Source organism: Salvia splendens, chromosome 13 (assembly GCF_004379255.2).
Source record: "Salvia splendens isolate huo1 chromosome 13, SspV2, whole genome shotgun sequence".
NCBI lineage: Eukaryota > Viridiplantae > Streptophyta > Magnoliopsida > Lamiales > Lamiaceae > Salvia > Salvia splendens.
This window is the reverse complement of record NC_056044.1, coordinates 30089989-30116497: the sequence shown is the minus strand read 5'-3', so window position 1 is coordinate 30116497 and position 26509 is coordinate 30089989. Positions and strand designations below refer to the sequence as shown.

General features: G+C 39.2%; 2 protein-coding genes across 5 annotated transcripts; one reads left to right on the top strand and one right to left on the bottom strand.

Annotated features, from left to right (window-relative positions):
- The first annotated feature begins 15965 nt into the window (after positions 1-15965).
- LOC121762728 (G-box-binding factor 1-like) lies at positions 15966-20910 on the top strand. 4 transcript variants are annotated; one of them, XM_042158703.1, is made up of 13 exons: positions 15966-16299; positions 17509-17660; positions 18052-18108; positions 18225-18311; positions 18425-18514; positions 18668-18840; positions 18979-19036; positions 19174-19222; positions 19297-19317; positions 19420-19499; positions 20174-20251; positions 20342-20467; positions 20571-20910. In XM_042158703.1, the coding sequence occupies exons 2-13, from the start codon at positions 17601-17603 to the stop codon at positions 20667-20669; spliced, it is 978 nt and encodes a 325-aa protein (XP_042014637.1). In that variant the 5' UTR covers positions 15966-16299; positions 17509-17600; the 3' UTR covers positions 20670-20910. The 4 variants fall into 4 exon arrangements, with proteins under 4 accessions (XP_042014637.1, XP_042014636.1, XP_042014635.1 ...); XM_042158702.1 differs by having other exon boundaries at positions 15967-16299; positions 20171-20251; XM_042158701.1 differs by having other exon boundaries at positions 15967-16299; positions 19297-19499.
- Positions 20911-21518: 608 nt separating this feature from the next.
- LOC121762907 (scarecrow-like protein 15) lies at positions 21519-23321 on the bottom strand. Its single transcript, XM_042158933.1, has one exon. The coding sequence runs from the start codon at positions 23170-23172 to the stop codon at positions 21757-21759; it is 1416 nt and encodes a 471-aa protein (XP_042014867.1). The 5' UTR covers positions 23173-23321; the 3' UTR covers positions 21519-21756.
- Between the last annotated feature and the right edge of the window lie 3188 nt (positions 23322-26509).

The following is a 26509-nucleotide window of genomic DNA, read 5'->3' as shown; positions in this document are numbered from 1 at the left end:
TCTCAGCCGTCGGGTTTTGGCGGATATGCTTCTCAGCCGTCGGGATTTGGCGGATATGCGGTTCCGTCACAGTCTTGGAGTTGGAATCAATCTCCCCCACCGTGGGCATCGAGTCCACCCATTCCTCCATCTCAGTCGTGGAGATCCTCACCAACGCCGCCCGCTTTACAACGGAATTTGAGTCGTTCCGCTTTTGGAGATTGCCGACCCAACCTAGACGCGCTTCACCTGGCGCGGCCGGGTTCCCCTTTTCAAGCCAGCCAATCTCCGATCACCGAAGCAGATCAAGACGCATTTGATACTATGTTGGGTCTGCTCAGTACCGGCATCCCAGATACGCCGGTAGCGCGGGTGGAAACACCTGTTCCGACCCGAGGAGGTGGCGGCAGCCGGGGCTCTGGTGGCGGTAGGGGCAGAGGCCCTAGGGGCGGATGCGGCAGCCGTGGCACCGGCAACGTCGGTGGACACTCGGGCAGCTCCCCCGGCATTGCGAGTAGCGAGGGCAGTGGCCCCGGCGATAGCGGTGATCAGCCCGAGGGGTCCAGCCGCGGCAGGCCATACAGCAAAGACGAGAGCATTGCCGTGGCGAAGGCGTGGGATGCTATCACTTCGGACCCCGTGGTGGGTACCGATCAGGAGTCGGGGAGCTTTTGGAGGTGCGTCATGATGGCATACGAGGAATTGAAGCCCGACGGCGCCGAGAAGCGCGACCCAGAATAGATTCGAAAAAAGTTCGGTAGGATTCTGCGGGCTACCAAGCTGTTCGCGTACGAGAACAACCTTCGCCACGCCGAGAGTGGCAGAAGCGCTGAAGATGTGAAGACCCTGTCGGAGGGCCAATACCGCAAGACGGGCGAGCCGAAGTTCACCTTGTGGGAGGAGTATCTTGTCCTCGCGGATTGTCCGAAATTCAGGTCGATCGTGGCGAACGAGGTGGAAACAGCCGGTGGCCCGAAGCGCACAAGGCACAACCTTGCCGGGGAATACAGCAGTGGGAGCGGCTCGCACGAGTTCGAGCAGTCCGACGAGCAAGTCGAAGAGCCAGCCGCGACTCACATTAGGCGACGACGGCCCATGGGACAACAGTCCTCTATCCGCAGAGCCAGAGGAGGTAAAAGTGCTTCCTGCCAAACGGCGGCCACGTCCGGATCGCGCATCCCCCAGTCTGCCCCAATCCCACAGCCCACGGTGCAACCCCACGAGGTATTGGCCAATAGCATGGACGTAACGTTGATGCAACAACTGCAAGACGTATGCAGGTCATACGCAGGGGAAACTGACCCGTACGTCAGGAACGTCTACAAGAGGCTCATCAATCGGCTTGAGAGTCGACTGGGGTTGGTTGATAATGCGCCTGGGGATACCGCGGCCGGCAGCAGCGAGAGAGGAAGAAGAGGAGGAGAAGAAGAGGAAGACGAGGAAGCCGACTCCGACACCGAGTAGACGGTGCCGGAGTTTTGTAGTTGTATTTTATTTTCATTATTCGTTGTATAATTTTACCAGTATGCAATACAATGAATATTCGGCCTAATTACCTCGTATTCTAGTTATTTACACTGCGATTATTTAAATTACACTTGATTAAAAATGAAAATTGATTATAAAATTTTGGGGGTATTGGAGTTGTCCACTATAGTGGCGGAAATAGAATTTTGGGGCTATGAACAAAAAACTGGGGCGGGGCTATTGGGCGTGTCCACCTTATAGTGGACACTCTTATAGCTACAACCGCTTCGCCGCTTCCAGATTAAATCTACCAATTCCAATTTCCAAATGTGAATTGGAATCCACTTTGGATCTAAAGTTGTGGTTTCTCTGCCGCCACCTGCACTGCAGCTGATGAATATGCAGAGTTTAAAAAGTAATAATAGACGTCGTGACCTAATCTAACTAATTTGTCCACTCTTATTTTCACACTACCACTCACTCTCTTCTACCAAAATCTACCGTTTCATTTTGTGTCAATCAAATTCTATTGGATATTTTAACTACTTTATGCACCGAAATTTAATGGACATCATACCCAACTTCAAAAATATTTTCCTCAAATAAAGACCCTTGATATCACTATAACAATGTTTTTAATTCTGATGTTAACAAAATACATCACTATAGCAAAATATGATAGAAACATCACTTTAACCCTGGAACACATCACTATACCCATGTTTTTACTTCACTGATGTTAACAAAATACATCACTATACCCATGTTTTTACTTCACTGATGTTAACAAAATACATCACTATACCCATGTTTTTACTTCACTGGTGTTAACAAAATACATCATTATAGCAAAAAAACTCAAAGAAACATTAATATAACCACGGAGATGTTTTTAGATAATTTGTGAATAATATTCTTCATTTCAAAAATGTTTTTCATATGCCGAATTTCATGCATTTTGATAAAATAATTATTGTAACTATTCCTGTAAAATTAAAATTGAGTGAACTTCAGCAATTAGCTAAAAGCAAACGAATAATTTTTTCAGTAAAATGAAACGCGGAGTAGTAATTTGTTAAATAGGATTAGTAGTTATGATCAATGCAGAAAAATATGACGTTGAACGGCGGCGCAGGATAAAAGTCTACTCCTCTGAGTTGGCTGTAGAGAAAGAAATAATGTTGATTAGGAGTATTATTTGGTTTAATTTATCAGTTGTTAATTACTAGCACTGCTGAGTTCGTGTTGAATAATGCTTGCTCTAGCAATCGTGTATTGGTGAGAAAGTGATGCTTGGTTTAATTTTGAAGTTTATGAATATCAAATTTTACTGATAATTCATGGTTTACAGTAAATAAAATTAATCCTTTATAGCTCTTAATTATCAATTAAAACTATTTAGAGTTTTTTTCATTAGTTTATTTAGAATCCTATGGTTAATCACCAATTTATGTGGACTATTTGTAACGTAAATAATCTTTGATTTAATAAAATTAACGAAATGATTATTAGAATTTAGAAATGAAAAATAATTAGTGTGTGATTTTTACTGAAAAGTCCTCTCAACGGAGGTCAGATTACGGAACAAACCTGCCACTGCCACCGGTTTGATAGAAAGCCTCAGAGAGCGTAAAACACCCCAAATCCATATGATTAATTTGGAGTATTAAGATGTGTGGCCGGAATTTGTTCTCTAGTTATGTACTTAATGGGCACTTGCCCTAGATCACTACTATACACTGTGATCAATATCAAACCACTCCTAAACCTTAAACGCCGAACAACATCATTATATGATAACATGTAGTTCATTATAATGAACATATAATAAACTTATAATGAACTTCAGATTTCTAAACTATGCATGATGATGTCATTGTTTTTAAATCTCAGAATTCCATATAATGAACTACAAATAAAGTTGTAATGAACTCCGCGTTATTATGTAATGATGTGTTTGGCGTTTAGTGTTTTAAACTAGTTTGATATATAATACAACCCTCTATATATATATATATATATATATATATATATATATATATCTGCATTATTAAATGACACGTGACATCAATCTTGTCAAACTTACCAAAACTCAAAGGAAAGATTGAAGGAATCATTGAAGATTACATTACCAAAATCAAAGGAGGCATTAGAGGGAAGAGATACATAATTGATATTCCATTCATTGTCCTAGAATAGATTTATCTACTTCCTAAAATACATTGTACTCCTCACTATAAAAAGGAGAATGATTGTTGTATTACATACACTAAAAAATTAAAAACGCCAATCTTATTCTTCAAACATCCTCAAACACTTCGATATGCATAGCCCTTCCAAATCTCTCGATAACCATCGTTAAGAAATCTAACCGTCGGATGACAAAATCGTGGGGCTGAGATTAAAAAGAACAATAGAACAAAATATAAAAAAGGAAATGAATATATATATATATATATATATATATATATATATATATATATATATATATATATATATATAACTCTTATTATCAGGAGAAAAAGTTCCCTAGTAATTATACTCCATAGGAATATAACATTTTTAGAATTTCACTTGTCAAAATAATTATTTGTCGGACATAATAACTTACTATGGCATTTGATATGTCTAAACTAGGAAATTTAAATAAAATCTTAAAACAAGAAATTGTGACATGGCATTGATGGTTTTTATTAACTTATGATAATCTCAGCTCAATTTAATCCAATGAAGAGATGATCTAAAGTATGGACCCAGTGTAAAAATTAATAAGAGACCCTTGTGCTGTTATACTAAAAGGGTGAATAGAATGCTAATCTTCATATTCAAACTAAATAATAGGAATATAATTTTTAGACATCTCAAAGATGAGATAGCTGGCCCAAGTTACTTCATACCCAAAGGCAGAGATTAATCCCCTAATCATTTGGTGAAAGATGAACGTGATTCATGCGATTCAACCACACCCATTAAGTTAATTTTATGTAATTTATTAAAGTAATGTCAATAATAGTTTGTACTATTATATGAGATCAAATCAAGGAAGAATAAATCAAGGAGATTTGTACTTGATTCTCTGAATATTTTTACCGTATATTAGGCTAGTAAATTAGGGTAAATATTTACCTTAATTATTGTATTCCTAAGCCTATTTAAAGGCGTGTAAACATTGGAGAAGATAAGTTGAATGAGAATGATAATTCAACATGGCATCAAAATAAGGCTCAGAAAATTATCATAGCCCAAAAAACTATACAGTTCTCTCGGCCATTAAACAATGGCAGACAATGAGATCAAACCAAGAACAGACGATTCCAAGTTGAAAGTGAACAAGAGTGTTACAGTTGCAGTCAGGCTCAACGGAAAGAATTATCCGATATTGGCCCGATTGATGAAAATCCAGATCGGAAGTAGAAGGGTGCTCAAACACATCATCGGCAAACCACCACCACCAAAAACAGGGGAGGCTGAATACACCGACTGAGAGGAAATGAACTTCACCGTTTTCTCGTGGATATTAGATAACATCTAACCTAAAATCATGATCGACTTCGCCCATCACCAAACTGCCCAAGCTTTGTGGGAAAGCTTGGTTGTGACTTTTGAAAACTCCTCCGATCCCTACCTGTTGTACGACCTAGAAGAGAAAGAAGGACAAATCATACAAGGAGAACAAGATCTCAAAACATATTGGCGACACTTACACAGGACATGGATCGATGTGGATCGATGCCAACATCAACCCTTCGACTGCTGCGACAAGGGAATCGGGCAGTTCCGACAGTATATCTGAACGCGACAATTGTTCAAGTTCCTAACCGGCCTCCACTCACGATACCCACGATACGACCCGGTCAAACGAGACATACTCAAGGAGACTCCTTGGCCCTCATCGGAGGTCGCATACAGATCGATCAAGAGGGAAGCCGCTCGGCTCAAACTCATGCTGGCAACGACCACAAATCCAACCGGCGCAACCAACAATTCTACCTCATCATCGGACGGGATCGGCCTCGGTTTTGAAGCCTGAAACCAGCAACAGATGATAACTCCGCCTCAACGCCCTGGAGCGCTATCCACCACCCACAACCGCCCGTTCAAAAAGACAAATTGAAGCTTTGGTGTTCTCATTGTGGAAAACAAAAACACACAAAGGAATCGTGCTTCCTTCTCTTCGGATTCCTAGAATGGTGGGACGAGAATAAAAAAGCCAAGGCAAGATTGGAAATTGAGGTGAACGACGGATGAGGGGGTTTATTTCCAGCAACCGGAGCGGGCAACCAGGAGGTCACCGACGCTCGAGGACGGCAAGGGGCAGCGGTCGGAGAGGCGACATTCGCCGATTTTCAGAGAGGTGGCAGCGAGAGTCATGGAGGCGGCGGGAGTCATGGAGGTAAAGGATTAGGGTTCAAAAGCCCTAATCATATTTTTGAATGTTCATTTGATTCCCAAAGTTCTAGAAAATTGCAGGTTGTTACCCCATGCTTTGCCTACATGTCCTTCGAAATCTGAAAAATTACATTTTATACCCCATGCTGGAAATAGTGTGCAATTAGGTTCTATAGAAGTAAAAGGTGCGAAAAATGACCCCAAGATTGTAGAATTTTTTTTAAAGCCTCAATGTTGAAAGTGGGTGGATTTTTTATTGTGGGGCCACAGATACTATGACGTATGATAGGAAGGATTTTTCAACTTTTAGTGATGCTACTAAATGCCAAATACAGACGGCTGATGGAGAATTGACCTCCGTAAATGTAAGTGGAACAATTGAAATTTCCCAAGATTTGAAATTGTCGAATTGTCTCTATGTGCCCAAGTTGTCTCACAAGTTAATTTCTATTAGTCATGTGACTAAGGAGCTAAATTGTACTCTATTAATGCACCAAAATTTATGTGTTTTACAGGATATTAGGACGAGTGGGATAATTGGGCGTGGCACTGAGCGTCAAGGTCTCTATTACGTGGATGAGATAGCTCACCAAGGTGGCGCCGCGATGCTTGCTCACAGATCTGTTGACAGAGATGCTTGGCTATGGCACCGAAGAATGGGTCATCCCTCTGCGGGTTATTTTAAATTGCTTTTTCCGATATTTCCCAGTTTAAAGACATTTCCTGTGAGTCTTGTGCTTTGGCTAAAAATCATAGATAGTCTTTTAAATCCAGTGATACGCGTGTTAAGAATATTTTTTCTCTCGTTCATGCTGATGTGTGGGGCCCTGCACCTATTACGGGTGATCATGTGATAGGGCTCGTTACAAGTATGGTTTTGTAGGAATTATTACACTAACAAGGCTGATAATGTGCGAAAAGGGTGGTGAATTTGAGTGTGCAAGGGCTATAAAGTGTAGAAGCGGCAAGTGCAGGAACAACTTGATCAACTCGGGAAAAGAGTGAAAAAATGGCCAGAAATGAAGCTAAGTTGATCAGTTGCGCACAAGCAGTGAAGCCTGCCTAGCCGAAAAATTGATCAAGTGAAGTTCACCATATGAAGTGATGAGTCACATGAGAGAGAAGAAAAGATGTCATCTCAAGGGTATAAATGTCAAGACAGGATGGGCTTACCCTAGGGATTTGGGCCCAACATCATCCTATAAATATGGAGAGAGTGCACACAAGAAGAGAGTTTGATCCATCATCACCTTCAGTCACCTCATTTTCACCTTATTTTCATAGCATGGAGTAAGAGGTTAGTAGTTGGAGTCGCCGTTTCCACCTCTACTTTCATCTCTTCTTCCTCGTCAAGGAAGGAGAGACCTGGATCTGCCTAGAAGTCTTCGTAGTTTGAGCTTTTCTTACACCCCGAGAGGTCAAAACAATTTCTTTTCTATTTTCAGTTCATCGTTTCCGTAGCTTAGTAGTTTAAATGTTTTTCTTCTAGTTGCTACTCTAGTTACCTTTCCGTCGTTAATCGATCTTTAAATCTTTGTCTGGTCTGTTTTAGTTACGTTTACTGAAAATCGTTTATGAAATGGAGTTTTTAATTCAAGTTGTTTTGGATCTGATGTTCTCTGCTTTAATTGCTTTCGTTTGTTTTAGTTCCGCCTTGTTTATGTTTTCTCGTAGGTAGATTTACATTTTAGTTCGTCAACTTGCATGAGAATAGGTTAGATACTTTAGATCTGTTTTCTTTACGTCAATTTCATATGGATCTGTGTTCGATTTGTCTGATTTCTGATTTTATGGTTGTTGCTCTGTTTAGATCTGCTTTGGTTGTTCTTATTTAGCTGCTTAGCGAAGAAGAAGGTAGTAGTTTGTTAGGATTGCAGTCTCTGTCACCTTTTCGTTGTTTATAGCTTTTTAGTAGTGCGTATATTTTGTGTCAGTGGTCCCAAATTACTTTTACCTTTCCGTCCTTAGTTTAGTTGATCAAGTTACCTGTTCCCTAGTTACGAGCCTGTCTAGTCTAGCTTGATCAGTTTAGTGTAGTCAGTTGATCAATTCCCTTTTCCTTAATTTAAACTTAACCCACTCAAAAGCGCGGCCGCAACCAACCTCCCAAATGTCTCGAATACAACTAAACTCGCATCTGTCTCTGTGGGATTCGACCCTTACTTCCCTTTACTAGTCTAATAGTATTGTGAGTTAAGGTCTTGAAGGTCCTGAGTCTCTCTGTTTGCATACCAACAACCGGATAGTAGCTAGCTTGATCCATTGCCTGTCTAGCTTGATCAAGTACGTGAACTCTATGTGCTTTTAATGTGTATTGTGAACTCTGAGCCTTATTTTTTTACTCAAACGTCCCAAAGTTTCTCTGGCCTGAAGCTTTAGCCACCTCCGTATATCTTGTTAACCATCTCCCTACAAAAATTCTCGACATGCAAACACCCCTTCAAGTACTTTCTAAACTAGCAAAAATTCCTGAACCTCTCACCCTTCCGCTTAAAATTTTTGGGTGGTCCGTCTATGTGCATATTCCAAAACACGAGAGAACCAAATTTTCTGCATGTGCCGTAAAATGTGTTTTTTCTTGGGTATTGAATTAATCAGAAATGATATAGGTGTTATGATCCATCTTCTATGAAGATAATTACTACAATAAACTTTAACTTCCTTGAGAGTGAGTACTTTTATCACGACCAACTTCGGGGTCAGGGGGAGAGTATTAGCATGAGGGAAGTGAGTATATGTGGACCCCAAATCTGGTCGGCACCTCAGCCAAGTAACTCCGAGGCGGAACCAACAGAACAAGCTAGTGCCACCGCCGAGCAGGTCACGTCCACTGTAGAACCTCCTCAGTCAACCACGTCTCAGTCTAATTCTTCTCCAGTGATATCCGAGGTAAATCCTAGACCCGATCTTTTAAAAAAAAAATTAACTCCTATATAAGGGAGAAAATTACAAAAAACTCCTATACAATAGATAGGAGGAAATTACAACTGATGTCAAGAGGGCTCGAACTCGGCACCTCATGCAATAATGTCTAAGCTAGACCCGATCTTGAGAGTACAAATATTGCTTCTGACGATTCTAGTGTAGATGAGATCACCGCAATTGATGGTGATATTGGCCGGTATATCCTTCCTCCATGGAGCCCTCATAGAGTTCCGCCCAACAGATACAGTCCTAAGAAATTAGGGACCAAAAGTAGATACTCAATGGCAAACCTTGCCAAAGCCAACCTTACAGAAATGGCTAGAGCATTCACAACTGCCATGTATGAGGAAGAAGAGATTCCACAGACTGCTGAGGAAGCAATGAAAATAACGCATTGGAGGAAGGCGGTGTTAGTAGAAATGAAGGTTCTAATGAAAAGCAAGACATGGGAAGTGAAGGGGTTGGCAGCGGAAGCGTGCGTTCTAACGGATCACATAATTCTGATCTATTTAGCAGATTATTTAGATAAATTGTATTCGCACAATTATCACATGTATCATGCTCATAACTTGAATTCTAAACAAGTTTTAGTACAAATAATCCCTAAAACATGCGTACTACGGAGTTAGCCAATTTACCGAGACCCAAAGCTCCCACTGCCTTGGCCAGCTGCGCGCACGAAGGCGTGTGGCTCTCGGCCACCGGCTGGAGCCTCGTCTCGGCCAACTTCCGCCTTGGGTTCGGGCCTGGGGATGTCTCGGCGTCTTGGTCTCCCCGTGATCGCAGCTCCCACGCTCCCACTATTTCTTAGGATTATTGTCCCCACAGAGCAGGTGGCGATAATATTAGAAAAAGGCTTCATGAATTGCAGACCAATTGATGGAGACCATATACAAACGTTGAGTTCGTAATTATAGCTTAGATATTTTAGGTTATGGTTTTTCTTTAATTATCCTTAGCCTTGAGGCAGTTTAAGGCTTAATTAAATTCTGTTGGTATTTAATATGCTGGATATTAAATCTTTTATTTTATTGGTATCTTCCATTAGGAAATTATTATTCTAGAATTTAATTCTTATTCATGTCTACTAAAAGATATATCTAAAATAAATAAGTTATTTAATTCTTAATAAGACATGAAAAACTAAATTCAAATTATTTCCATGTTCAAGATTAGGAAGAGAAGATTTGTTATTTAATGTATTCATACATATCTATCCTTATTATGATTCTAGATATATAAATATTAGGAAACTATTAAATTATTCTCATCCATATCATCTAAGAATAAAATAATATTATTTATTTCCATAGATATAGATAATAATAAAAATATTCCTAAAATCTAGGTAAATCTTCTAAAAAGATTTTATTTCCATTAAATAATAATATTTTAATGATATCTTTTAATAAAATAATCTTTCATCGTTATCTCATCCCACGAGGTTCTCACGAACGATGAACGACGAAAATCCGACGCACATTGCGTATCAGCCAGCAGCACACAGAGTCGTGTTTGCTCTCGGCAGTGTGGCTCGCACACCGGCTCGTCGGGGTCTCGGCAGTTCTCGGCCAGTGAGACGCGCACAGGCGTCGCCGCTCTTGGCCAACCGCTGACTATGTCTCGGTGCGTCGCAGATTCTCGGCCAGCAGGACGTTGGGTGGCGCAGCTGCTCTCGGCCAGGGGCACGCCCTATTGGCGCGACCCTTCTCAGCCAGCACAGCGCCAGCCGCTTGTCGCCAGTCTTGCCACACCGAGACCCAAAGCTCCCACTGCCTTGGCCAGCTGTGCGCACGAAGGCGCGTGGCTCTCGGCCACCGGCTGGAGCCTCGTCTCGGCCAACTTCCGCCTTGGGTTCGGACCTGGGGACGTCTCAGCGTCTTGGTCGCCCCGTGATCGCAGCTCCCACGCTCCCACTGTCTCGACATCCCTGTTTCGATCGCGCGTGGTGCGATCTATCTCGGCTCGAGCACCGACGGATCGCACGTCTCGTACAATAAAAAAAATTCAAGTTCTTTGATTTGATTGTTCTTGAGTTCAACATGCATAAAAATTAAACAAAAACAACAAGAACATGCTTCGTAATCAAATAACACATGCATACATGAATTTCACGAAATTTAAATCCAAACAATCAGAGCCAAAGGATGGCTCTGATACCAATTGAAGGGGTTGGCAGGGGAAGCGTACGTTCTAACGGATCACATAATTCTGATCTATTTAGCAGATTATTTAGATAAATTCTATTCGCGCAATGATCACATGTATCCTGCTCATAACTTGAATTCTAAACACGTTTTAGTACAAATAATCCCTAAAACATGCGTACTACGGAGTTAGCCAATTTACCTCGTTGATTCACTTAAGAATCGAAGATGGCTTGCGTCATCTCCACGTGAAGATCTTGAGAATTTGACCTCGGATCTTCTGACTGGTGTCCCAAACTGTAGACTGATATTTGTGTGGGCAAATCTCACCAGTGTTCTAGGACTTAAATAATGAAGACAAAAATCTGCTCACGGAAGGAGAGCAATTTTCGATCCTTTCTCAAAGATGAGGGGGACGAAAATTATAATGTGGAAAAAGTGTTAATTCTGTCTCCTTTATTCTCCTATTTATATTAAGTCACATATTGGGCCCAGTCAGGGATCTAAGAGCATCCACAACCGTGCTCTTGCCAGCGGCACGGTTGTGGGCTCGGGCGGTACTATTCATGCCTGCTCTCTGGCAAGAGCACAACACCCACAACTGTGCTCTTCCGCAAGGACGAGCACAATTAATATAAAATTCAATTACACAAAAACATTTCCATAATATTAAAATTCATTTAAAACCCACAATAAATATTACAAATGACAAATAAAATTAAACATTGCATAATTAAAATCCTAAAAATTAAAATTACATAATTAAAATCCTAAAAATTAAAAATTACATAATTAAAATCCTAAAAATTAAAAATGACACTACTCGTTGCCGAATTCCGCCATAATATGGGTGAAATCCATTTGAGATTTTGAGTGGGGGATGAATGTGTTGATAGTTTGTATGAGAATTATGAATGAGAGATGAATGAGAGATGATTTGATGTGATAAATGGATGATGAATGTGTGTATTTATAGATGATTTTGGGGAAAAAAAAAATAAAAAAAATAAAAAAAATTCAGAAAAAACGGGAAAAAAACGGCCATATTTTTGGGATTTGGAAAATATTTTTTTTTTATTTTTTAGCATTATTTATAATTAAATACCGATTTTTAAAAAAAAATAAAAAAAAAGTTTAAACACAACGGCTATGCCGTTGACGAATGGGAGCGCGCCACGTGTGCGTCCGCTGGCACGGACGTGCTCGATACATCGAGCAGCGCCGTGCCAGCGGCGCGGCTGCAGCGGCGGCGTTCATGCGCCTTGCCAACGGCGCGGACGGCGGTGGCGTCTTTCGCCACCGCTGCGGATGCTCTAAGGAAGAATTTGGACATGGCCTCACCCAATTAGCTTTTCACTAATTAAATTGAGCCCACAATTTAATACAAGCTTATATTGGAATATTACAAGCAGCCACTACAGAAGTAATATTGCACTGCCTTTCCAAATCTGAAATTACAAGTATTCCGGGTTTCTTTTTAGTGTGTTACATTCATTTCCATTAATTAATCAATGTCTGCTATGGACTTAATTAATTAACATATTTTAATCTCCAAGAGTGGACTTAGCAAGAAATTCTTATTTATTATTCATAGAGTAATCTAACTCCAACTAGCTAGGTTCCGAATAATAAAACCATGTTTCGAGCTCCTCTTGTGGATGTTATCAAACGAGGCTCTCTTCGCGCACGATTCAACATAATAGCAATCCTAGCACCGCTAGATAATGATCACCACTACCCAATATACTTGGATCGTTGGTTGATGAAAAACCCGCACCTTTGGTAAGTCAAAGTAGTAGTACCCAATATCGTATGCTCAATGCTAACGTACATTGATTAAGAAATTAATTATCAAGATCTCGTCTTTCAGTAGATAGAATAAAGACTCGTCTTGCCGTTTAGATCTAATTCAGTGCTATACCACACCAACGTCATCTTATTTCAATAAGGCTTAGAAATAATCGGACTGACATTGCAACCTTTCACGATAGGTAGTCTAGGCCTACCTAGGTTGTGAAATTCTTAGTTTTCTTTGTTCAGAACTGACCGTGTTACCTTAAATTGGACGTGGTCCACAACCGGTCTACTAAAACAAAGACTTAGACTTTGTTACGTTCGCTTATACATTTAAATATGCAATAAACATCCATTAAATGTAAAACATAACAACATTATGACAAAAATAATCTGTTGCATTTACTTGGTAAATAATCATTAGAGTTTTACAGTATTCAATCACTCGAAAGGTGATTTCTAGTATACAAACCCTAACAGAAAGTGAGTTTGAAACCAGAAGGTGTGCGAACAGTGGGTGCAGGTAGGTCTTTACCATCAAAAGAAGACCATATGGGTCAATTGAACGGTATAAGGCAAGACTGGTAGCAAAAGGATACACTTAGACGTATGGGGTCGATTATGTTGAGACATTTTCTCCAGTTGCCAAGATGAGCACAATCAGAGTCATGTTCTCTGTTGAAGTATTTTCTGGGAATTGAAGTACTAAGGTCACCGAAGGGCATCTTTATTAATCAAAGAAAGTATGTTCTTGACTTGCTGGCAGAAACTGGGATGTTGGACTGTAAGCCAGCCGATACACCAATGGCTCAAAATCACGAATTGTAGATAGTAAAAGGGGTGGAACCCACTCAGCATGCAAGATATCAACGCCTAGTCGGGAAGTTGATCTATTTATCCCACACCAGGCCTAACATTGCTTACGCAGTTGGTGTTGTAAGTCAGTTTATGCACAAGGCACAAGTAGCCCATTGGAAAGTAGCTCTGCGGATTGTTCGATACTTGAAAGGGGCACCTGGTCATGGAGTTATGTTCGAGAAGCATGGACATATGGACATACATGGATTCATTGATGCTGATTGTGCCTGAAATCCAAATGATAGAAAGCCAACTGCAGGGTACTTCACTTTTGTTAGGGGTAATCAAGTCACTTGGCGAAGTAAAAAACAGAAGGTGGTAGCTCTCTCAAGTGCTGAGGCAGAATTTCGAGGTATCAAAAGTGGATTGATTGAAGTCTTGTGGCTACAGAAACTAATGACAGAAATGGAGTTAATGCCAAAGAAGCCCTGCAGATTGTTTTGCGACAATAAGGCGGCAATCAGTATATCTGAGAATCTAGTACAACATGATAGGATGAAACACGTTGAAGTGGATCGTCACTTTATCAAGGATAACATAAAAGTAAAGATTGTGGAATTACCATTCATCAGATCAGAAGACCAACTCGCTGATATTCTCACCAAGGTTGTGGACTCGAAGAACTTTCATGAAGTGTTAGGCAAGTCAAGTATGGGTGATCCCCTTACTTAACTTGAGGGGAAGTGTTGGAGAGAAATCAAATGAGATCAAATCAAGGAAGAATAAATCAATGAGATTTGTAATTGATTATGTGAATATTTTTACCATATATTAGGCTAGTAAATTAGGGTAAATCTTTACCTTAATTATTGTATTCCTAAGCCTATTTAAAGGCGTGTAAACATTGGAGAAGATAAGTTGAATGAGAATGATAATTCAACAATCTAATTTGTTAATTTTCACGCTGGGGCCATACTTACATATCGCCTACGTAATAGGTCGAATTGAGTTTATATTACGAATCGTAAATGTACATATGAGTAGGGATGTCAATTGGGTCGGCCCGTCGGGTTTCGGGCCAACCCTGGTCGGGTTGTGGGTCAATCGGGTGCGGGTTAATCGGGTTGTGATTTCTTTCGGGTTATAGAAGTTCAACCCTGACCCTAAAAGCTCGGGTTTCAGGCTAGCCTAGCGGGTTAATCGGGTTACTACCGATAAGATTAACATGTGATCAATCCAATAAATAATGATGAAAATTAGTTATATTCATAAAATGTAAATTATTTAATTATGATAAATTGAGATATATGCTTAAAATTAGTCATAAACATGATCAAATACTAATATTTGAGATATTTCGTGAAATTTTAATCCATATTTTAGAAATTTAAATATTGTTTAATGAATTTGAAGTTTTTAATTTATTTATCAATTATTATATTAATAAAAAGTTAATATATAATTTGTGTATTTAATATAAAATTTAAAGTTATTTTTTAGCTATCTATATTATAAAATTAATCAATGAAGTGCCGAATTAGGATAAAAAAAGTAAAATAATATAAATTTTATCGGGTTTTCGGGTCTGGCCCTAACGAGTTGCGGGTTAATCAGATGCGGGCTAATCGGGTTTTGATTTTATCGGACTAGAAATTTCCAGCCCTAACCCTATAAATTTAGCGGGCTATTCGGGTCAGCCCACGGGTTTCGGGCTACACTGACATCCCTACATATGAGATTACCGTAATTTATTAAAAAAAAACCCAAAATGCCACGTCACGAAATTTTAAAAGTTTCATATTCAATTTTCCTTCTATGCAAACTTTTAATTTATTTTCTGAAATTATCATTATATCCTTCTCATCTTTCAGAGATAGCTACCATAGCTTCACTCTTGGGCCATCCAGGCAGGGGGAATTGGGCCTTTACCAACACAAACGAATGGGCTTTATAATTTATTGCCCCCCACAGATATACTCACAAAATGAGATAATGGTGAATTTATAAACATAAGAGTAGTACATCATTATAAATAGTCGTAACTAAAATAAATATAAATGTCGCTTTAAGAAAATTGTTTTAAACTTGAAAATTAAAACATGAATTGGAAAATTTTTCGTTGTATTGAAAGCTATTATAATTATAAAAAAGTAAGTAAATTAAACATAAGACTTGATATCTACTTATTTTGCCTCTAAAATTACAAAAAGATAAAGAATTAAAGAAAAATGCAATAAGAGAGATAATTTGCTTAAAATATATAGAGAGACTTTTTTTTGGTAAAATACAGAGAAAAATCTTACGGTAGAATATATAGATTGATATATATCTGAATACAAATTGAAAAAAGGAAAACAAAAAAACAAAAAGGTTGGCATGAGTCATCGCCAACACATCATGTTTGTCCAATCAGTTTCCACCACTTGGATTTCTCTTCTTCCCCTCACGTGTCACCCTCCAAAACCCTACCCTACCCACCCATTCCGCAACCGTACTCCACCACCACCTCCACCTCCACCTCCACCCATTATTACTCTTCGATTCTTCCGCGATACTTGAATTTTTCACTGCTTCGTCAATTGCGCAGCAATTGAGTTTTTTTCGGAATTTTCCACATCTCTTATTTTTGGGGGTTTTGGTATAGAATCTTAATTTTGCTACCGTTGGATCTCAGGGAGATTCACAGCTGTCTGTCTAGTGTATTTTTTTTTCGTTTTTTTTGTAGACTTGTAAAAACAGCAACCAACAACAGAAATTGAGCTTTTCGCGCGCCCGAATTGGACCTCCAACCTCATTCAAGGTCACTCGCCTCGTCTTGTTTCTCTTTATTGCTATTTTTTTCAATAGATTCATACTAGCTAGATGTCCGCTGTCGAATTCTGTTAAGGGAATGGGGTTTTCCGTTCAGGGAATTGGAATATGGCTTTGAATTTGATGCGTTTAATTGGAATTTGATTTTATTTTGACGAAGTTCAGTTTGAAGTGCCTGCTTGAGATCAATCTTTTTAGAGCAATTGCTCAATAAGTTGTGGAGTTACCACTATGTTTGATCATTCAGTTCTTTATGTTGCATAATCAAAGGGTTCGATTTACTCATACAGCTTATTATCATTGTTGAGTACTGTGAATTATTAATTTGGATCATTATAGGCAACTGCATTGTGTTCTTCTCATGAGCTCAATTGTGAACTTATTTGTGTTCCCTATGCATCCGTAAGATCTTTTAATCGTGATTACTATCTTATTTCCTGACATTCTGCCATTCTGAGGCTTTTTTAAACTTAGAAAATGATTTCTTATTTGCTTTGATCAGATTGGTTCTAGATTGCATTATCCATATTTACAAAATTTTCACTGAGCTACAACGATATTTCCATAAGCTAGAAATGTATAGGGGTCGATGTTTGCAGTCTACATTGATTTGTGATGGTAGTGGCAAGAATGATTGCATACTCTCATAGGGTATGTATCACAATGTATTGATGTAAGAGAGTTAGAAACTTAGAGAAGTTGGCTATATTTCTGTGTTAGTCATTATCCAAGTTTTTTGTGCATTAGTGTGGGACAACTTACTAAACTACCCTTCATCTGCCAAAGGAAAGAAAGACTTGTGAAAACTTAGAATATGTATGGACTGATCACTTCTGTTGAGTATAATATTTACTGATTTATGTGAATGAATTTTGGCATCTAAGTCTAAGATGCATTAATGGCTTCATGTGATGGCCAACAACTAGATTTAAAAATATTGTTATGCTATCTATTAAGTTTCTCGCAAGTTTTTAATAAATGAAGTTCCTGCAAGATGCTAAACTGTAGGTCAGAATATCTATATGCATTTGGTACTAGGTGCTCAGGCAGCTTTGCTGGATGTCCATTGTGGTATCTTATCTGTTCTATTTCTTGAAATCTACAATCAAGAATGTTGGCTTCTTTCATTCATTGCCTTGCCTCCCTGTGTCAAGGTTTTGACTATTTTTACCTTAATGCAAATATGCAATTTCTCCAGGTTCTATTTTTTATTGTAAAATACCAAGATCCTGTAAAAGAATCACCAGAACTCAGGTTTAGAAATTTTGGGCACAATTTGCTGCTGGTCTAATGGAGACTGGGGAAGAAAGCACTCCATCAAAATCATCCAAACCTGCATCGTCAGCGCAGGTCCTAATTTATCCCACCTTTAAATATGGAGTATATGTATTCCTTTTGGGTCTATTGCCACAAATAAAACAACATTACAGTTTTACCACTTTTTTTAAACTGCTGCAAATGCAACATTCGCTTTTGACCTTTTGCATTTATGACATTCTCAATTTTTTGATAAGTTTGTGCACTACTACCCCTGAGTAATTAAGGATATTGCAATTAAAAAAACTGGAAGTGGTGTTGTAATTGCAACTTCTCAAAATTATGTAAAAGTTGAAAATTTGGGGAAAGGGTGTGCATTAGCAGCAAGTAACCTTGTCCTCTCTCTTTAACTTTTTTGTTATTAATAAATAATAGCTAAACTTTTCCTAAATTAATATCACTGTGCTTGGTGGTTGAATTCCAGGAAGCACATGTTACACCAACAACGCCTGTGTATCCTGATTGGCCAAGTTCTATGCAGGTCTAATATATCTGTCTTGTCTTTCATTTCTTATGAAGTTTAAGTTTTTTCTTTTGTTAGATTGAAGAAAATACCATCCTCTTTCTAAAGCGCATTTGGGATTTTCTTCTTTCCAGGCTTTTTATGGTGCTGGAGCAGCTCAACCTTTCTTTGCTTCAACAGTGGCTTCTCCGACTACCCATCCTTACATGTGGGGAGGCCTGGTGAGGATTCTGGAATGTCTAGTTTCATCTATTCCCATGGTTTATAAAAATTACGTTTCAGATTGGCAATCCTCATGTTTTTTTCTTTTATTTTCTTTCACTTACTTTTTCAGCATCCTATGATGCCACCTTATGGGACCCCAGTTCCATATCCTGCTTTATATCCTCCTGGGGGAATGTATGCTCATCCTAATATGGCTATGGTAATATAAATATCTCAGCCTTAGTGTCTAATAGATTTGAGTGAACTCTAACACCTTTTTTCTTACGGTTTTCTACCATATTGTTTGTCAATATAATTTCTCAGGTCTTTCAAAAGCATCACATGACCTCTTTCTTCATTGTTGATCTTATAGCCACCAGGTTTTGTACATGGAACTGCAGAATCAGAAGGGAAAGGAACTGATGGGAAGGATCGTCCGTCAAGCAAAAAGTCCAAGGGGCCTTCAGCCAATCATGGAATGATTGGTGGGAAGAGCGGAGGTGGTGGGAAAACAGCCTCTGGCTCTGGAAACGATGGTACCCACAGGTGATCTGATGCATATTTGATGCTGCAACATTCGTTATGCATATTCTGTAAATTTTTTGTCTTCTATGATCAAAAGCATGTAGACATGTGGTACCATTTGATGTTCAGTTTCTGATTGTTAAATTTGTCCATGAGTAGTGCTGAAAGCAGTAGTGATGAAGGTTCATCAGATGCTAGCCATGAAAACAACAACCAGGTCAATGTTTCAACCTGTACGGAGTATAGATGTTCTATCCTATGTATATATTCTAGAGTTCAATGGCTACATTAAAATTCTTTGGCGTATGTAGTGAACGTTTGTTATTGAAGCATACATTTTTACACATTTTCTAGGACTTCTCTGCATCCAAGAAAGGAAGCTTTAACCAGATGCTTGCTGATGGTTAGGATTCTCAAATGCCCATCAACATTATTTTGCAATTTCTTTGGATTGATGAGATTATGCTTTTATATCAGGGGCTAACGCGCAGAACAATGGTGTCCCTACTAATTTCCCTAATTCTGTACCTGGCAATCCTGTAGTATCTGTCCCTGCAACTAACTTGAATATTGGCATGCATTTGTGGAATACTACTGCAGCTGGTTCTGGGCCCATGAAACTGCGACCAAATTCAGCTGGTGTTGCTCCATCTGGCATGATGAATGATCAGTGGATTCAAGTATACATTCTTTCCTTTGAATTGCTACTAGTCTTGTTTGATTTCATTTATCCTGACTTCCACATTGTTGTGGCGACTTTGTTAAGTCCTATATAGGTAGGTTATGACTTGCTTTTCTGATAATTTGTTCCTTAAAACACCATTGTGGGACATCATCCATTTGCTTTAAAGACTTCACCTTCATGGTGGGAGATTTCTATCCTACATATCCCCTATATGCTTACATAGGTAACTGGGTTGACTAATTTTCTAAGCCCGTGCCAGTTGCTTCATTAGCATGAAGTATGAGCAGGATAAAAGTACATTTAGAACAGCGTAGCTCTATCCCTGATATGGATCTTTACTCCCGAGCAAAGAAAATTATGTTTTGTTTTAACCACTAATCTTTTTCTAAAGAAATTCTAGCGGATCTCTACTTAGAAATTGTAATAACTAGGACTATGTCTACAATAGTGGCTTTAAGGTTATTTACTTTTCTTTCTTGAGTTTTATACGCTTCACTTTGTCTCTAGTTTGTCTTAGAAGTAACAGCTGTGTGTTTTTATATTTTTCGTTGTTCACGAACTGGCTCTCATTCTCATCCTTCAAACAAAAAGTAACAATGACAGAGAAAGAATGCCCTTAAAATTAGTCATCCATACTGAGAAAAAATAAATTGAATTCTTTTCCAGCAGGAAGAACGTGAAATAAAAAAACAGAAGAGAAAGCAATCTAATCGTGAGTCTGCTCGGAGGTCAAGATTACGTAAGCAGGTATGTCCATTTCTTTAGTTCAATGTGCCTTTTGCTACTGCATGGCGAACCTTTTGTGGTCCTGAAAATCCTCTTGTATTTTATTGGTAGGCTGAGTGTGAAGATCTACAACACAGGGTAGACTTATTAAATGGTGAGAATCGTGGTCTCACAGACGAGTTGCAAAGGCTCTCTGAGGAATGTGAGAAACTTGTATCAGAGAATAACTCTATAAAGGTACATTCTCGTTTCCCGGCTCTGTTTTACCAGGTCGTGTAACGTTTTTGAGTTATATGATGATGAAACTTGGAGATGAGTCTGTTATTTTGGCGGTGAACAGGACGAGTTGATTAAGATGTTTGGGGCCGATGCCGTAAGTGAACTAGAGAATGGCAATTCCAATATGCACGAGGGTGTCGGGGACGAAGAAGGTAACTGATAGGGATAAACTGACAATCTGTGTAGAATTTTCTCAAGTTAGTTTGTACTCAGTCAATACTCTTGTTTTGTACTACTAATACTTAGTTTACGTTAGTTATACCAGAGGTGTAAGGATCCCATGTTTTTTAAGTTAGTATTGGACTAGTTTTTTGCTTCAAACCAAATGTATTATTTCTTTTTCTTGAGCATCCACGATGTAATTCTTTTTTTTTTTGGATCGTTAAATAAACTGAAATTTTATAGACAGTGTCACAATGGTCTCGGAGAGTCTCGGTCATTATCAATTCTACCACTAGATCAAAGCACTCATACGGCGATGTAATTCTTTCTTCTCTTCTTGGAGATGTAATATCTACAAAAGTCTAACTATCATCATAAATTTTATTCTCAATTCTTTTTTCCCATTAAATCTTTCAAAAATAATAATGGTTCTTCGTAAATTTAACTAGTTCAATATAGTATTTTTTTTGGGTGATAATAATCATTTGAATTGAGAAATTTAATTAAATTATGGCCAGTCTTCTGAAATTAGATAATGTAATATTCTATTAAATTGAAAGAGTAATTCTTCTTTGTTGTTCCGTCCGTGTATAAAATGATCTCCTTTTATGATGTTCTAAACGACGATATGTCATTAAAATTGTAATTTAAAATACATCTTCAAAATTTAAATTTGATACTAAAACTTTGTGATTCAAAATAATCGTTATTCATTTATTTGAATTTGAACACGGTTAATCGTCTATGTAGCAAACACCAGCCGGTGTACATGTAATTGAAGGCAAAGAGCGAAGATTTCGCAAGACTCTACTTGGCAAACGGGACGATTATTCAGGGCGTTCCGTCATTGTCACATAATTCCTCAATTTCATAAAATGTTAATGCATTTATTTACAAGATTTTCGAATCTCACAACACTACTGATTTGCTTAGGGAAATTGGATAAAAGAAAATGCCAGCCTAAAGTAATAGTTTTTGAGAAGAGAATCTCACAATACCACATGCTATTATTAATATAATTAGCATAAACAGGATAAGCCATGTGGATTGATTAACTTCCTAATTTATGATTAACAAAAATAAAATTAAAACATCCACGCTGACGTGGCAACAAGCACCCTGTCATGCCAGCAAAGCATCATCTCCCCCTGTCTCTTGCTGACGTGGAACCCTCTCACTTGCACTCTCCTCACCAAACACTCCGCCTGAAACTCGGCAAACTGACTCATCCCCACCTTCCTCAGCCCCGCCCCCACCATCGCCTCCCTCCACCCCAATCCCCCAATCCTCCCCACCCTCTCCTCTATCTTCGGATACACCACAAACTCCTCTATCTTCCTCATCCACTCCCCTCCTCCGTTCAAGTTTGCCGCCGCCTCCAACGACTCCATCACCGTCGAGTACAACTCCAGCCCCTCGATCACCGCCTCCCGATACGACACCGCCCCGAACCCCTCTCCGTCCACGTGCACCACCACGTGCGGCGCCAACCGCCGCAGATCGCTCAGAAACCCCGTCCCCACTCGCCGGAATGTCGCCGGCGATAAAACCACCGCCACCTTCTCCCCATCATGGAACTTGACGGACTTGAAATACAAACACTCGAAATTCCTGATTGGCACGAAATCAATCTCGAAAACGACGTTAAGTTCGCGCGCGAACTGAGTTAGGTTTTCCCTAACCAGAGTCGACTCAGCGGAAAAGTCCTCCGTCACCAGAGCGGATATCCGAAGCGCAGGCTTCCCACGCTCTTCGGATATCTCTCTGATGAAGGAGGCCCAGTGGCCGCCGAGTCCGATCTCGAAGTCGACGACGTGGACGGCTGTTGCGCAGCCGTCCATGGCGTCGAGCACGACCTGGGTGGCCGTGAATCCCGAGAACATCGGGATCGGCGATATGGTGGAGAATGTCTTCTGGGCCTTGATGGTCTGGATTAGGTCGGGGGACCGAGTCGACCCGGTGAGTAGGGTTTCGAGGGCTTCCTTGAAGTAGAAGGCGGCTCGCTGCAACGGCTTCCCTGACGGGGATTGGAGGCGTTGGTCGAGGCGCGCCGCGATGACGTGGCCGAGTTGGAGCGAGTTCGTCTCGAGGCACTCGGCGAGTTGGATCAACTCATCCACGTAGTCGAATCCAGGGTTCCAGTCGTTGACGTCGGCCGTGTTAGGGTTTTGAGTGTAGTTGGGGATGCCAGAGAGGAGGCCGAAGTCGGTGGTGAAGAAGGGAGACGAGTCGAAGGCGTTGGTGGCTGGAGGGAAGTCGGGGAGATTAGGGTTTGAGTTAGGGCTAGGGTTTGGGTCATCTTGCAAGCCCAATTCTCTCATCAAAGAATCCCACTCCTCCAATTGTGGGGTGATCAGCACATGATCCTCCAGCTCCGCGGCCGGGCTAGGGCTTCCTCGGAGATCGAGGACGGATTTGGGCTCGTAGGGCGGGCTGGCGGCGTAGATGGTGGCGGCGATTGTTTTAGGGCTGTGGTTGTTTGTTGGGAAGGGTAGTTTCATTTCTTGAAAGTTGAAACAAAAGGGAAAGAAGATGAAGAAAGCAAAAGGGGGTTTGGTTTTGATCTTTTCTTGTCTTGTTTTCTTGCAAATGTAAACTCTTTCCCAATACTCATATAGGTTATTTTTTCTTGAAATTGGGAGTTGAGAAATGTAAGATGAGGGCTTTTTGTGGGTGATAACTGTTGCCTTTATATAACTTTGCGTACATGGGGATGGCATGGACGCATGGTGGTAGGGTCCAGTGGGGGCTGAAAAAAAAGATTTAACCAAAAACAAAATAATATTATTCCGGAGGCCAATTTCTTAGGTGATATGCGATTTTATAAAGCACGGTTTCATGTGTTAAGTGGAGAGAGGTAAACTAAAAATAGAAAATTTTCTATTTGTAAAATTGGTCATCTTTGTGAGATATATCAAAAAAGAAAATTTGTCATTTTCAGTCTGGTTACGGAGTAAGATCTTGCAACAAGAAGTGAGAAGGTTATGTATTTATTTGAAGCTTGTTGACGAAGACTTACAAGTAAAAACGCTTTATTGTGGTGTCTTTACTTTGTTGGATTCTCATCTTTCCTTCACTAATTATTGTAGCTATTTTTCCAGCCACTTTTCACTTGATTTAATTTCACGTTTTTGACACTTGTTCTTTAGTTAGTGTCTTAATTATTTATACAGTAGTTTAATTTTTTCATGAAAAATGGGAGAATAGATATTGTTGGAATCAAAGAAAGTGCTTTCACATATCTTTCTCTTGAGATTAGTATAGACTATAGAGGTTGGTAGACTATTAGATGCAAATGAATTAGTTCGTTGTACTGACATTGAATCCTTGGAATTGGTATAAAAGCATTTTGAATTCTTTTTCTTTTTTCTATTTCCCAATATTCAAATTCTTTATTTGACTACATCATAAAAAAATTTTGGTCGTTATGACTATGCGTGTGGATAAATGATTGAAAAGAGATGTAAAAGATTTAGAGAAACATATATGAGATTTGCTTTTGTAATTTTTGTGTTTTATCGTGAACCACGCTGGATTAATATATGTTCCGATTAATATTACTACGTATTTTTTTCGTAAGGTATTGATGCACAAGGGAAGGAGTAACAAGTTAACTTTTAGCATTGTGGTTAAATTTATATAGGGGATAGGTTAGATAAATTAACGAAAATAATGTTAGGATGATCTATATATTATGTAATTCTGAGGGATCCACTGATTAACTTTAAATTTATTTGATATTTGAAAAATATAATTACATATAAATAAAGTTATACCAATTTATTTTTTAAAAAAAATAAGAGTTGCATTATAAAAATTTAATTTTAGCATCATAAAAGTCAATTAGATTTCAATATAAGGTTTTATGAATATAATTTTGGATCAAATGAAATTTTGTTGGGATATATGCTGATTTCTTCATGACATAGCTCAAAGAATATAGAATATGAAGAATTATATTTATATGGTTAAAAAAGCCTTTTGCCTAAGGTCAAACACATATTTCAACTCGTGCACACGAGTATCTAAGTATATACCAGTATTTTTTTCGCATTTTGATGCTGAAATACATATATAAAAAAATGTCCAGTTTTGTACTTGGCCAAAGTATCAAATGACATCAAAATCAATGCTAATAACTAATTATTCATCAATTTTCTATAGGTGACAAATTTTTTTTATCAAGCTTCTTAACTAAGATGAAAATAGTATAAACATTAATTTCATAAGATTCATTTAGTTTCGGTAACGATCAGCGAATGAAGGAGAATAAATCTTTTTGCATGTCACATATAAAACAATTGTCTCTAAATTCTTGATCACATAGTACTGAGTAGGCATGCACAAACCGACCCGGCCCGGCGGTTAACCGCCGGTTCGGGCCCGCCGGTTCATGAACCGGAACCGGGCCCGGAACCGGCGGGTTGAACCGGCAGAAGGGTTGAAGGGTCGGAAGGGCCGGTTCAGGTTCGGCAATATATTGAACCTGAACCGGAGGTTCAAAACCGGCGGTTCGAACCGCCGGTTCAAAGGGTTAAATAGTGTTTCGTAGGTTAGGGGTTCGTAGGGTTCGCGTAGGGGTTTAGTATAGCCGTTGGAACCGGCGGTTCGCGGGGTAAACCGCCGGTTTGAGGGGTAAACCGCCGGTTCAGGAGCCGGTTTCTGACGGTTCCGGCAACTTTTCAGAGGCTAGGCCGTAGGGTCAGTGTGTATGCCTGCAAAACCGGTCAGAAACCGCCGGTTTTCGGTCAAAAACCGGCGGTTTTCTGACGGAAACCGTGGACAACCCGCCGGTTTAGGGTTGAACCGCCATATGTTTTTGTATATGCAAAAACAATTACATAATTGTATTTGTATATACTCTAGTCGATGAAGTATATTTCTCTATACGGCTAAATGAGGGAAACTTTTGACAATTCTACTATATTTGTTGATTGTTAGACGAAACTCAACATTTAAAGTTGAATTGCTAAAGGTGTCCTTAATTTAGTTATGTAGAAAGATCTTCTTCGCCGGTTAAGAGTATATATATAATACACTTATACGTTTAAGAACTTCAACATCGTTTCTTGCCATTTGTAATTAGTTCTTCACTAGTAGTCTCATTTGTATTTAAATTTTGTTTAAGACTTCAAGACCGCCATATGTTTTCAATTTGTAATTGTTGTAACTTGTAACGTGTAATTTGTAAACATGCAATTTCAATAAAATTGCAACTTTATCCGTATTTTTTTCAATTTTATTTACTCACATTTCATAAAAAAACAAACTTGAAAAGTGTAATGTAAGTTGATTAAAATTGAAAAGTTGAAAAATGCAAAAAAAAAAAAAAAAAAAATCGTCGAACCGTCGAACCGGCCCGGAACCGGCGGTTCAAGCCGAAAACCGGCGGTTTTGAACCGCCCCGTAACCCGCCGGTTTTTTGAACCGGAACCGGAACCGCCGGGAGCTAGGCTGGCCGGTTCAAGTTCATACATTCCCCGACCCTTGAACCGCCGGTTCATGACCCTGAACCGGCGGTTTTCGACCCTTGTGCATGCCTAGTACTGAGAAAAGGTAGAAATGCTTCTTGATCAGAATCAAAGTATTTAGGAGTTAGGACAATGGGTTGAAGGTGAAGTCACCATCTATTTCATTTCCAATGTATACAAATTTCTTTATACTTTATTATAAACTAAAGTTAGGACAAATTGCAAGAAAAATCATGAATTTTGCTCAAATTTAGTTTGCTCCACAATTTTAAAATTCAACAGTAAAAACCATGAATTTCTAAACATTTTTTTCAATTTTCGTACGAACCAACTGATTTTAAAAATTCATGATATTTACCGCTGATTC